The sequence below is a fragment of the Myxocyprinus asiaticus genome, chromosome 33 (genome assembly GCF_019703515.2).
Source record: "Myxocyprinus asiaticus isolate MX2 ecotype Aquarium Trade chromosome 33, UBuf_Myxa_2, whole genome shotgun sequence".
Lineage (NCBI taxonomy): Eukaryota > Metazoa > Chordata > Actinopteri > Cypriniformes > Catostomidae > Myxocyprinus > Myxocyprinus asiaticus.
This window is the reverse complement of record NC_059376.1, coordinates 22,034,844-22,049,308: the sequence shown is the minus strand read 5'-3', so window position 1 is coordinate 22,049,308 and position 14,465 is coordinate 22,034,844. Positions and strand designations below refer to the sequence as shown.

At 39.2% G+C, this 14,465-nt stretch overlaps 1 protein-coding gene across 1 annotated transcript in view; it reads right to left on the bottom strand.

Annotated features, from left to right (window-relative positions):
• LOC127424327 (dedicator of cytokinesis protein 8-like) overlaps positions 1-14,465 on the bottom strand; it is a 73,164-nt gene that overhangs the window by 58,500 nt on the left and 199 nt on the right. Inside the window, exon 2 of the mRNA XM_051669396.1 lies at positions 2,470-2,575. Coding sequence (XP_051525356.1) covers positions 2,470-2,575 — 106 coding nt within the window. The remainder of the gene's footprint in view (positions 1-2,469; positions 2,576-14,465) is intronic.

The window sequence follows — 14,465 nt, the reverse complement described above, 5'->3', positions numbered from 1 at the left end:
AGGCCAAAGAGTTCAATCTTTGTTTCTCATGGTCTGAGAGTCCTTCAGGTGCCTTTTGGCAAACTCCAGGTGGGCTGTCATGTGCCTTTTACTGAGGAGTGGCTTCCGTCTGGCCACTCTACCATACAGGCCTGATAGGTGGAGTGCTGCAGAGATGGTTGTTCTTCTGGAAGGTTCTCCTCTCTCCACAGAGAAATGCTGGAGCTCTGTCAGAGTGACCATCGGGTTCTTGGTCACCTCCCTGACTAAGGCCCTTCTCCCCCAATTGCTCAGTTTGGCCAGGCGGCCAGCTCTAGGAAGAGTCCTGGTGGTTCCAAACTTCTTCCATTTACAGATGATGGAGGCCACTGTGCTCATTGGGACCTTCAATGCTGCAGAATTTTTTCTGTACCCATCCCCAGATCTGTGCCTCGATACAATCCTGTCTCGGAGGTCTACAGACAATTCCTTGGACTTTATGGCTTGGTTTGTGCTCTGACATGCACTGTTAACTGTGGGACCTTATATAGACAGGTGTGTGCCTTTCTATATCATGTCCAATCAACTGAATTTACCACAGGTGGACTCCAATCAAGTTGTAGAAACATCTCAAGGATGATCAGTGGAAACAGGATGCACCTGAGCTCAATTTTGAGTGTCATGGCAAAGGCTGTGAATACTTATGTACATGTGATTTTTGTTTTTTGTTTTTAATAAATTTGCAAAGATTTCAAACAAACTTCTTTCACGTTGTCATTATGGGGTATTGTTTGTAGAATTTTGAGGAAAATAATGAATTTAATCCATTTTGGAATAAGGCTGTAACATAACAAAATGTGGAAAAAGTGAAACGCTGTGAATACTTTCCGGATATATATATATATACAATTTTAATTGTTTTAAAATATTGCCTTAGTCTTTCTTTACTCTTACCGGATGGCCCAGACACAGAGACTACAAGAGTACAAATTGAATGAAATCCCAGATGCAGTTTATTGTGCTACTCCAATCCCAAACAATAATTACCAGAAGAAAAAAAGTGGTACACAATAAGGGACTTTTAATTATAAAGAAGCCCAAAATATATATGGGACTTTTTGAAATGTCTGCGCTCCCAGTTGTGAGCTCACTGATTCACTGAGAAAGTGAATCTGATTCAAACTGCTAACCTGAGCTCCTGAGTTCAAACCCTCAGATCTTTTCGGGTGATTCATGAAAAAGATCCAGTTCAAAAGAGTCATTTGTTCACGACTCTATCCTGCTGGGTTTGTTGTTGCGTGCGGTGCGGCGAGCTCGTCAGAAACAGAACGGGTGAAAAGAGGCACGAGACACACTGTGTGTGTTCTAAAAATGTATTCAATAACTCAATAACAAGATATCTGACGAAACCACATATGAACGCACACAACCCGACTGTCGCTAGTGGCGACTAGATTTTAAATTATTGACGCAATCAGTTATTTTTGGTTGCATTTTAGTTGCAGTCTGGAGCCCTGTAAGGGGAGGAAATGCTTTAGAGTTAGAAAAACTGCCAGCATTTCCATATAGTTTATGTGGTGAGTGGTCAGTTGTCGATCAATTCTCCCCTTTATTACTCTGCCCTCATGAGTGCAAAATATATAGAACCATGCAAATACAGGTCATGAGCTTCAGTTAATGTTCACATCAACCATCATAATGGAGAAAAAATTTGATCACAGTGATTTAGACCGTGGCATGATTTTTGGTGCCAGACGGGCTGGTTAGAATATTTCTGTAACTGCTGATCTCCTGGGATTTTCACACACAGCATTCTCTAGAGTTTACTCAGAATGGTGCCAAAAACAAAAAAGCATCCAGTGAGCGGCAGTTCTGTGGACGAAACCGACTTGTTGATGAGAGAGGTCAACAGAGAATGGCCAGACTGGTTCGAGCTAACAGAAAGACTACGGTAACTCAGATAACCACTCTGTACAATTGTAGTGAGCAGAATAGCATCTCAGAATGCACAACACGTCGAACCTTGAGGTGAACAGGCTACAACAGTACCACGTCGGGTTCCACTTCTGTCAGCCAAGATCAGAAAACTGAGGCTGCAGTGAGCATAGGCCCAGCAAAACTGGACAGTTAAAGACTGGAAAAACACAGCCTGGTCTGATGAATCTCGATTTCTAATTGCCCAATCTGCTTGTCCATGTCCATAAACAAAATAGCTGGCCATAATGCGTCCGAAATATCTATAACTTTTGTAAAGTTGCAAGATTGTGAGTGTGATATTGCATAAATATAGGCTAATGTATATATAAAGTATATTGCACTTTTTTCTTTAACATCAAATCAGTTTGCATTTGTAGACTATGATGTCACAGGCTCAAACAATAACATACAAAGACATCACCATTCATCCACATCCAGAATAATCTGTTCATAAACACACATGTATATAGAACATTCACAGTTGCTTTATCTAAAGTTAATCTATTGGGTTCTAGTTGAAGAGCAGTCACTCACTATGCTGAAGCAAAAAGAGCCGGAGGCACTGTAACTGTGCCGATGGTGCGGCAGGGAACCATGGCTGATCCCACTGAACTGTCTCCGGATATCTGCAGAGGAGTGTCTGAGACAGAAAAGAGAGAGAGAGAGAGACAGCGATGAAGAGAGTAGATAACACAGAATTATTCTCTAGAGTATGTGTTTGTGCAGGCACCAGGTATTTGTTTAGACACTCTCTTCAGTAACAGGGTCAGAAATAAACCTAAGCTCAAGGGCAAAAAAAGTCACAAAAATTTACAAATAAATGCATCATATTTTAAAGTAAAGTAAGTTAAGCTCAATCAACAGCATTTGTGGCATAATGTTGCTTACCACAAAAATTTATTTCGACTCCTTTTCTTTAAAAAAAGCAAAAATCGAGGTTACAGTGAGGCACTTACAGTGGAAGTGAATGGGGACACTAAATTGGCCCCCCATTCACTTCCATTGTAAGTAACTCACTGGAACGTTTTTAAAGAAAAGGAGGGATGAGTCGAAATACATTTTTGTGATAATCAATATTATGCCACAATACAGTGTATTCCCCTGTTACACAGTATATATTATGTGAAAGTTGATATATATTCTATACCAGGCCTAATATTCTGTCCTAGACCTATTCTAGTTATATATTTTCAAATGGGTTTAGGTGAATGGGTTTTCTGCAGACAGCATAATAAACTGTTTCTGCCAGATATCTGTATTCACTCATAAATCAGAAGGAGAATCTGTCATCCCTCAGCCTTACACTTAGCTAGAATAGCTACTATCACTGCAAAGCTTCCCATTATTCTTTTTGTAACAGAATACTGGAGTTCAAAGATTTTTTTTTCAATGATCATGTTGTAGTACAGTCATTTCATGTCTCTTCAAATATTGACAATCTAGAATGTGATATCAAAGAATCCATTGTAAGATTCTGGCAGAGGTGAGAACTATGACAAAGCCTTTTACAATATACACTAATCAGTTTTTGAAAACCATGCCAGGTGATTCCTAAATGAAGCGTAAAATTATTTCGACACTATGATGAAATGTTTCCCGAACACTGGAGAAGGTGCACTGTGTGTGCATGTGTGAGTGTGTGTGTGTGTGTGTGTGCGCGCATCTGTGCTTTCTAACCACTTTAGGCAAAGCAGAGACAAAAAAAAAAATAATCAGGCAGATAGTGGCCCAGATTCCCTGACCTGCCATAGCATCACAGACTAAATGAAAATATGTAGTGCAAAAATGACAGTGTGTGCTTCACTTTTAATATAGAGCAGTGAGTGGTTTTGCTTCAGGACCCAGATTGGACATCAAGTGGCGACCCCACACAGTCCCATGTGGGTACGTCATGCAACCTGTCAACCTGTCCATGTTGGCATCTGTCTAATAAGGCTAGCTTCTACTGAATGACAGATATGTTTTCACCAAAATAATGTAGAGTTTGACTGGACGCACAACCTCAACAACAACAAAAGATACTGGAAGTCTTGGCCTATTTTTCTAACCAAACTATACACGATTATACAGTTGCATTCTATTATTTGCATTTAACATGCTCTCCACAACCTAGAACAGATCAACCAGTTAAGAACAACTGATTTGCAACATATACTGTAACTTAGCCTAGAAACGATATCACTAGTACATCCAAAATATGGTTCAGAATTAGGGCTTCACAATAATGGTTACAATTATAAATAACACATTTTGCTTAAAATGTTTAGAGCTGCATGATTTGGACAAAAAAACACAAAAACATCACTGTTGCCACAGTTCGATATCAATTCTAAAAGAAAAGAATAACATTTTTTTTTTTTTTTTAAAACTACATTTAACCGCAACTCATGTTGAACAAGGTGTTAAAAATACATACTAGTAAATGATTACTTTTGGCCAAAATTAAGTCTTTATGTTTTGCCTATGCTTTACTGCCAATATAAGTGTTACTCTGTAGGGTGTTCATATTTGAGTCCTCTTTAAAATCTATATATTTGTAATTATTATTATTATTGCAATAAACAAAGTAATATATTTCTGTAATAATTTAGCATGCGGTATTGCTATAAGGTCTCAAGCATTTATTTTGCCGGGAACTAAAGGAAGTTTGTGTGCTTCAGTGTTTAGTTTGAGTTGAAGACAGATTTGCTCTTCCAAACATGGTGAAATGCTGTTATCTCCTCGCTCCACACAACCCTGGTGCCATGATATTTTAGATTTGTTTAGAAACTTGTACTGGCAAAACACATTTGGAGTTACACAAAAGTGCAACTGAAGTAAATCTGGAGTGTTTTAACTATATAACGCGGTCAGGGCACGCTAGTTACGTGCACGAACCGAACTCAGAGCACAGCTGTTTGGCGTAAAACACTTGATCAGAGCATGAGATGGAATTCCTTTCATGTGTATTGAGCACAGAACCGCTCTGAGACCAATGAAACACTGCATTATGAGCCTCATGTGTATATAGCGTATACAGTATATGCACATAGGATACTCGTAAACTTCTGCGGCTCTGTATTTCAGAGCATGTTTGAAAGTGAAACAGTGATTTGTCAGTGGCAAACTTCTGAAGAAAGCGTGAAAGGTCAGTTGAGGTGAAAAAGGACTTCGAAAGAGCTTGTGATTTAATAACAATAATAATAATTCCGTACAATTATATAGTGCTTTTCTAGGCACTCAAAGTGCTTTACATAGTATAGGGGGAATCTCCTCAACAACCACCAGTGTGCAGCATCCACCTGGATGATGCAACGGCAGCCATAGTGCGTCAGAACACCCACCACACACCAGCTATTGGTGGAGAGGGGAGTAGAGTGATGTAGCCAATTCAGGGATGGAGATTATTAGGGGGCCATGATAGATAAGGGCCAATGGGGGAATTTGGCCAGGACACCAGGGTTATACCCATACTCTTTACGAGAATTGTCCTGGGATTGTTTTAATGACCACAGAGAATCAGAACCTCAGTTTAATGTCTCAACCGAAAGACGGTGCTTTTTTTACAGTATAGTGTCCCCGTCACTATACTGGGGCATTAGGACCCACACAGACCGCAGAGTGAGCATCCCCTGCTGGCCTCCCTATTACCTCTTCCATTTGGTCTGTCATCCTCACACATCCAATAATAAAAAATGAAAAACAACTTGCAATTTTACCTGGCTGTAATTTCTGCACTACTTCCTAATATCGCAAACGGTTATGTTTAATTAACCATGAGAGACAGAAATCGCTGATAAAATACGATTAATTGTGAAGCCCTAATCAGAATTGTTATTTTTCGTAACTAAGTAACAAAACTTCATACTTCCAAATGTGTTTTACAACTAAAGCAGTCAAACAGTGTTTAGAGCAAATCATTCTCTTAAGTCACATTCCCACAGTATCTCAGCCAACAATTCTCTTCATTGCTCTTTCATATTACTAAAAGGATTCCCTTCAGAAGCGGAGAGGTATTGAGCTTGCTAGCCAGCCTTCCGGGCCGCAATACAACAGTACTATTGTGCACCCAATTATCAAAAGCCTTAAATAAATGGGTCACCAGCCTTAATGAGTGCTGTTTCCCCAAACTCATTTACACAAACCATCATTTGAAGGGGTAATGGGGTGCCTGAAATCCTTTTTTAATTTATATTTAACACTTTTTAGGTTAAAATGTCCCCTACCATTTTAAAGCAGCATTAAAACATGATTAAGTGTTCATGGGAAGGACTGGATCAATATTTCCATGGTGGTTAAAGACATGTGTTGACATTGCTTATGTCGATTACACTATGCTTCATATCACAAAAAAAAAAAGTGCAACAATAACACTAGTTAACTCAAAAATGCTGTAGCTGCCATCGTTCTTGTTTTTCTGAACTCAGTATGGTGACTGTAAGTGCCAACAGAAAAGCTTTAAAAAACAAGAGGGATATTTCATTTAATTATTTAATGGGTTATAATGGGTGCATTTATAACTGCTTTTTCAATATGTCCACAATATCAGGCACAAAGACACACTTCATTAACTACTTTTAAAGATCAAGTTAGGGACGATATAGCATGCAAATTCTCTAACCACAGGGCAAGGGCAAACAGGAGTAAATTATGGCAAATACAAAATGTTTTCTCTATCCTGACAGAAGGACAGAATAAGTATGCAGAGAGAATTTAGCACAAACAACACAGTTCATTGTAGTTCACAATATTATGGAACAAAGGTCAAACTGCTGTAATATCTTACAGGCACAATGCATTACTGCAGAAGACATTGTCCAAGAAGAAAAGCCACAAAAATTAGCTAGCTGAAGTTACAAAATAAACACATTGATTGCAGGATTAAATGTATCTTAAAAAAGCAAAGGGACAATGCATTTCCTCTCTTCTTGTGCAAAACCTGCAGAACCCTGATGGTGTATCCAGTCATAAAATCCCAATGCTATGTGTTGCATGTCTATTAACAGAAAAAAACAACAACAATTAAACATGAAAGGTGGTGATGGGTGTGGACGTGTGGGTGACAATTCGTGGCCCAAAAGACGTTACGGTCTTGCCTCTCTAAATAGATTCAATGTTCATCACAATAAAAACAGTGTATGAAACTTTCAGTGGCTGTATTTATGCATGGTACCATTTTCGGCACTGGACAGAATTACAGAGGGTGCAGAGAGATAAGTCTCATTTTGAGCTTCCTTCTGGTTTGTTGGCATTCCATTAACTGACAAGAGCTGTAATTTTAGGGATCAAATCATGCAAACAAACGAACATTACATTGGACGAGCTCACACTTTCTGAATGACCTTTTCACACCTAGTTTGATTGACTTTTTGTTGATATCATTTAAAAGTTTAGAAATTGATTTCTAATGCAATATGATGAAAAGTTACACTGTATGCAGTATACTGAATGCTGTATTGTCTTCATGAGAAAAATCTTTCAATTAGTGATTTATATATGGCTTATATTAATAAAATGGCCTATATGTCCAAAATTGGGCACAATTAAAAGATTTTTGTTATTCCATCTAGTGTCACTTTCAAAATCTACCAAATGTCTTGTCCATGGATAGTGCATATTTTCTCTATAATTTTTTTTTTTTTAGTAGGGTTGAATGATTTTCATGAATTTCAGTTCCGCTAAAGGTTCTCGATCATGCATTCTTCCGCCATTGTGAAAGGGTTGCAGATTTCTGAAACATAGGATAACAGTGGAAGACTCCTACATACTGCATGTAAGTAGAAAGCACTGGTTGCTTAGGGTTAGGTTTAGGGGTAGGGTTAGTGCTGAGTTATAGTTATTTCGACCAATCGTGTGCTCTCCTGATGAATATTACTGATTTATGATTATATGGCACACAACATACACCGTGACCAGTGTAGTCCTATCCCAAGCAAATGGCTCTCATGAGCCGTTTCTTTTGAATTTATAGCAGGAAACATACAGCATGACCAGGTAGTGTTGTCCATTTCCTGAACAAATGACTCTAATGAGCCGGTTGTTTTGAATCTGCAGCACAAAACATACAGCCTGACCAATGTAGTCCAATTCCCGAACACCTTTCCTTTTGCCATCATCACACAAGTATCCGTCTCCAACAGGTGGAAAATTATAAATACGAATCTGAAGCTCTGAAGACAATTATAAATGTAAACATAATAATAATTAAAATATAAATACATTTTAGGTTCAAGGTGAACTTGTTTAGGTTGTATACACATGTGCTATATAAAGTGAACCTGCTGCTTTACATGTGTTCCAGGAGACACGCTCCCGCTGCATGCCTCTGAACAAACAGCGCATCAGAGACGCGCATCGATGGCTATTCTGTCGTCAGTTCTTCAGAATATAATAAAGTGTGTTTCTTCAAGCGCGTGTTTTTGTGTCTATAGTTCAGCCTACTGATGTCCATCATTTTAATCCTGTTCTTTGTGCATCTGTTCAGGTCCCAACATGATGCACATCACATACACTCATGTTACATGCATTTTTTGCATCACTTTCATTAATCTCTATGAAGTTGAGAAAAGGGGGGATGTAGGACATGAGATGGCTGGTGGACTTCAGGGTACACACTTGTTTGTGTGGGTGCCCTGTGCCGCCCCTGACAAGATGCCGCCCCGGGCAGCTGCCCATGTAGCCCATGCCTTAATCCGCCCCTGCTCCCAAACCAGCTTTTAGATCCCTCCTTATAAAGTAGAAGGTAAGTGCTTCATTACCGGAGCTGTCTCCATGAGAGCTGCTTCCAGGAGTATTGCTTATTCATGATTTGAGACGTTACAGACATTGCAGCTTATTTTCTGTAAAGCTGATTTGGAACAATGTGTATTGGGAAAAGCACCAATAAAAAAATTATATAAATAAAAAAATATTTGACTTGATTTGCTTTTATGTTACAATGGTTTTTTTTTTACTTTGGCAACAAAACATCAATGTTCTCTCTTTGCACTGTCAAACAAACAAGTGATAGCCAGTGCTGAAGCATTTTACCATTAAGGCATTAGCATAAATAATTTTGATACAAGCAATGGCCAGCATCACTGCCAACCACAGTCCAATCACTGCCAACCATGTTAAAATAAAATTATACATTATAAATTCTGAATCGAAGTACTGATTACCATTGTCCCATGTCTGCCAACCAAGTTGAGTGAGGCAAATATCATCTGCAGCCTGAAATTAAACTTTTGGTCGGATGTTAGGAGTGAATGCACTTGGCTGCATAGAAAAGCTATAGGATGCTCCCTTGCTCTATTTAGTGAATGTCTTAACCGCCATTGTGATTTCTATTTGCACTGGTCTCAGAACAGTTTGAAATGCACCTTATTTTCATCCTAACTCCATGTTATTAGTGTTTAGTGATATTTTGTAGAAATGAATGAATAAAATAGGCTACCTTTTGTGTGTACACACACCTTTTGTGATCTCATCATTTTGTATCAGGCTGCAGAGGGCAGTAAATCCAATAAGAATTGTTTTTCTTATTTCCAAATATTTTTACCTGAAAAGTACTAAAAGAATCATTAATGGAATCATTAGGAACCAGAATACTTAAGCCCCATTCACACCGCCAGCGTCATTATTGCTGGATGTTGCTAGTCTCTGTACAATGAAGTCGCTAGCGGGCATTCCTACTTCTGTTGCTTTAACATAACTGCACAACTGGCTAGAAAATCTGATTTCATTCTAATTTGACAAGGAATCAATTGTCTTGCCTCTAAAAATTTACATTCTGCAATGGAGAGTGTTTCATATAACCTGCTGCAGTGCTCGTTGCATCATATCATTAACAAGACGAGCAATCTTACAATATATGAATCAAACTCACTCAAAATGCCAACAGTTACCTACATGGTTTTCATTGCATCGTTGTTTTATTATATGCATGCATTTGGTTACAGACAAATGATATAAAAATTGAAATCCCTCACAACATCATAACTTCTCTGTCTTGACTTCACTCGACACCAGTGTGTCACAGGAGATGCCAAAAAACAAAAAAACACAAAATATTGGTCGACCACTACTTGTAATGCAGTGAAATATAGATACAAATTCAACTCAAAAATCGATTCCAAAAGCATACTTTATTCAGAGACAGTGCTATAGGATAGAGTGTAACGTGCACAACCACAGCAGTAATTCTGAAAAATCATAAACAAGAGAGATACATTTATTTTTGCTCTTATTTCACACCAATACAGATTGTGCTCACTGACAAAACCTGTGGCCATGGCAGCCACATTCCAAAGAGATTGGACTATGATTGTTTGTCTAAACTGTCAGTGTGATTGTGGGTCAGAGTGCCTCTCTACACTATTGCGAAAGAGCAGACTTTATGTTTGCCTTAGAATGGAACTTCTTTTGAAGGTCTGCATCAGCTGAAGATAACTGAAATTAAAGAACTACTCTCATGAGCCTTTTTTGCTGACTGAGGGCTTTCGATAATAGACTGTCACGTCTCATTGCATTCTGTTTTCACCACAGTGTCTGTCCTAAAACATTTAGTATCACATCTCATAGTGAAGCATTTCTAATGATGTCTCGAAATTCAAAGGATTATGAAGAGGTGTGACAGAACACCAAACAAACAAGCCTCAGGGCACCTCCTTCAGTACAACACACTTTTCATGAGTGAATGCATCATTCATGCAAATATATGTGTGGCCACAGAAAATGAGGAACGATGTAAAGATTGAGGCACGAGCAGTGTGGACCTGAAAGGGAAATCTGCAGCAAATGCGCTGATGTTTTCCCCCTTTCAAAACTGTCTGCATGAGCACTTGTGCAAAACAAGCAGCTGCAGCCACAGCAGGTATCGGCCCCCTGTGAGATGTGTTGGTCAGGCACAAGTTTACTGTAGAAGACACTTGAATCATTCTGTTGATTGAACATCTCTTGGCTTTTTACTGTTAAAAGGATAGTTCAGCCAAAAAATTTTATTCTGTCATTATTTATATTTACTTGCATTCATGTTGTTACAAACTCATATGACTTTATTTCATCAGTCCCTTACACAGAATGTAAGGGACTGACAGTCCTAATCAATTTTTGTAAAGGAAACATTCTTCAATTTTTCTCCTCTTATGTTCAACAAAAGAAAATAAAGTCATGTGGGTTTAGAACAAACTGATGGTGAATAAATGATGACAGAATTTTCATTTCTGGCTGAACTAACCCCACACTAAAATTATCTATATTCCCTATAACTGTCTATAATCTCTCCTTAGCATCAATGAGTCACACTCAATTTCCTTTTGTGTCCTTATAAAGAAGAAGTGAAATGGTGACTGTTAATTACTTAATCATAATCCTGTTGTGAAAACAAAAGCAGTCTAAACCTACAAACTTTTCAGAAAACTACATACTACATTCTGCACTATACCTTTCGAAGCAAAAACAAAAACAAACAAAAAAACAGGCTTTCAAAGACTGGTGTTGATAAAGCATGATCATTAAGTGATACAGGTTGGACACTGATGTCTGTCAACATATCTCAACATGAAACAAACTTTCTGAGTTGTCACCAAATCTGCAACGTCTACATTACCAGCACAGAGCCTTAAATATTATGCTACAACCATAGAAATGTACAAGAACTGAGAAAACATGGAATAATAAGCTAAATAAAAACAATGCATCAAAATGCAACAAAATTCTACATAATGAATTTAAATGTCCATAAAGTGTCCATTACAAAAACCAAAGATGCGGGGGCCTGGGTAGCTAAGCGAGTATTGACGCTGACTACCACCCCTGGAGTCGCAGTTGTGCTGAGTGAATCCAGCCAGGTCTCCTAAGCAACCAAATTGGCCTGGTTGCTAGGGAAGGTAGAGTCACATGGGGTAACCTCATTGTGGTCGCTATAATGTGGTTCGCTCTCGTGGGGCGCGTGGTGAGTTGTGCGTGGATGCCACGGAGAATAGCGTGAAGCCTCCACACACACTATGTCTCCGCGGTAACGCACTCAACAAGCCACGTGATGATAAGATGTGTGGATTGACGGTCTCAGACACGGAGGCAACCGAGATTCGTCCTCCACCACCCGGATTGAGCCGAGTCATTACGTCACCATAAGGACTTAGAGTGCATTGGGAACTGGGCATTCCAAATTGGGGAGAAAAAGAAAAACAAAGACGCAAGGACTCAGTCCATACAGCACGACTTGCATAATCTGCTGAAAGGGACTGCAGTGCCATATGCCATATGACAGTTATGTTAATGAATGAACCTTTGTGTGCCTGTGTGACATAAACTCACAAGACATAATACGGATTATTACCCTACATATGAGTCCTTTAATCTTGTGCAACCTCGCAAACACATGCATGGACGTTGTATTTTGGCTTTGCTATATCCAACACAAAATTTAAATTCATTTAAACCGACTGATCTCAGTTCAGAAGACACTGGGCTGTCAGTAAAGGGTTAAACTTTTGTCTTTGGAACAAATGGCAACAAAAATACATGTGGTAAGAAACCTAACCCGAGTCAAAAGATTAGAGTCTCTGGTTTCATCTGATATGCCATTTTTAACATTTGAGCGATTTATCGTGAAACGCCACACTGTTCAACAGAATGTACACTACTGTGTACTTTACAACTATTTTCCCATTGAAATCCTATGTCCACTGTGCATTATCACCATTGAGAATCAATGGGTTCATCAAAAAGCTGAAAAATTTTGCTTTCAGAGGCGTTATATGGAGTTAGGATGAAAATAAGATGCATTTCGAACTGTTCTGAGACAGCACACTGGAGGTTAAGTCATTCACTAAATAGGGAGCAAGGGAGCAACCTAAAGATTTCCTATGCTATTCACTTCTAAAATCTGACCAATAGTTCAGTTTCAGGCTTATTTTTATTTTATTTATTTTTTTTATTTATTTATTTATTTTTTTCCTTTTTCTCCCAATTTGGAATGCCCAATTCCCAATACACTCTAAGTCCTCGTGGTCGCGTAGTGATTCGCCTCATTCCGGGTGGAGGACGAATCCCAGTTGCCTCCGCGTCTGAGACAGTCAACCCGCGCATCTTATCACGTGGCTTGTTGAGCACGTTGCCACGGAGACATAGCGCATGTGGAGGCTTCACGCCATCCGCAGCAACCACACTCAATTCACCATGCGCCCCACCGAGAACAAACCACATTATAGCGACCATGAGGAGGTTACCCCATGTGACTCTACCCTCCCTAGCAACTGGGCCAATTTGGTTGCTTAGGAGACCTGGCTGGAGTCACTCAGCACGCCCTGGGATTCGAACTAGCAAACTCCAGGGGTGGTAGCCAGCGTATTTTACCACTGAGCTACCTAGGCCCCCAGCTTGGAATTATTTAATATTTCACAACTTAGTCCCGCTGTCCAAATATGTGGACATCAGTTCTTAGGAAAACGATTTGCTCTTTATTTTATTACCACCCCACCTCCCCCACTCCCATGTTTATTAGGTGCTACTGTTAAATCAAAAGAGGAAATGAAAAATGCAAACAGCAGTCACAGTAAGGCAAAGTCTTTCTAGCACTATTTTTTCCCCTCTTGGGAGGTCATGCCAGTGCAGCTCCTACCTACTTGAATAGAGAAAGAACAAAATCTCAAAAACGGTTGGTCAAGATTACAATCAAAAAACATATTTTAAATCAGCAATAAAGTCTGACAATACTGGTATCCTAAATTATGATTCTTTACCTCATATTACGCAAAAAAAAAAAAACTACAAATTTCCGGCTTGTATAGCTAATGCGCTTATGCGTTCTAGAGTTGAATAACAGGTGATGTCTATAGTGTGATATGGTGTCAGGCTGTATTAAGCCCTAACCCTAACCCTAACCCTAACCCAAACCCAAACCCCAACCCTAAAGCTGTGCGAATATAGCGCTGGTAGCACATCCTGATAGGTAGCATATATTTTCAGGACACCGGATCTCTTCTTCCACGTTGTTCTTATGTGAATTTCCTCCCCACCTGGCATACGGGATAAAACAGGAACAATACATACTTCCACTTTAGTTTGATACCTAACAGGGGTCATTATTGACCTAACATATTCAGAGAAGGGAAGGGGGACTATAGGGGAAATGATCAAATAGACCGGAGCTCCAAATTTAGAATTGCACGGATATGAAAAAACCTCTTCTGAAATCTTTCTTTCTGCCTAAAGGGATGGATCTGCAAATCCTTTAAGCTCCAATACCTTTCTACACTACAGATGTATTTGAATGTAGACCATCAGCCTACCGAAAGTGACAGGTACTTGTTGCCATTCATAAAGCAGTTTAACACTACATATAGCATAACACTACATATGCTGTAGAATATTATTTATCAATGCTGCACCAGCAATAATAACATTGTTAATAATCAGACTAGAATATTAAGTCTTATGGTCCCAATCCACACGCACGCCTGTTCCGGAATTCACTCAAACTCCCTGTAGACAGACAGACAGACAGACAGACTGTCAGACAGGTCCAAAACTCAACTCAGATTCCCCGGGATCAGTCAGTGCAGTGC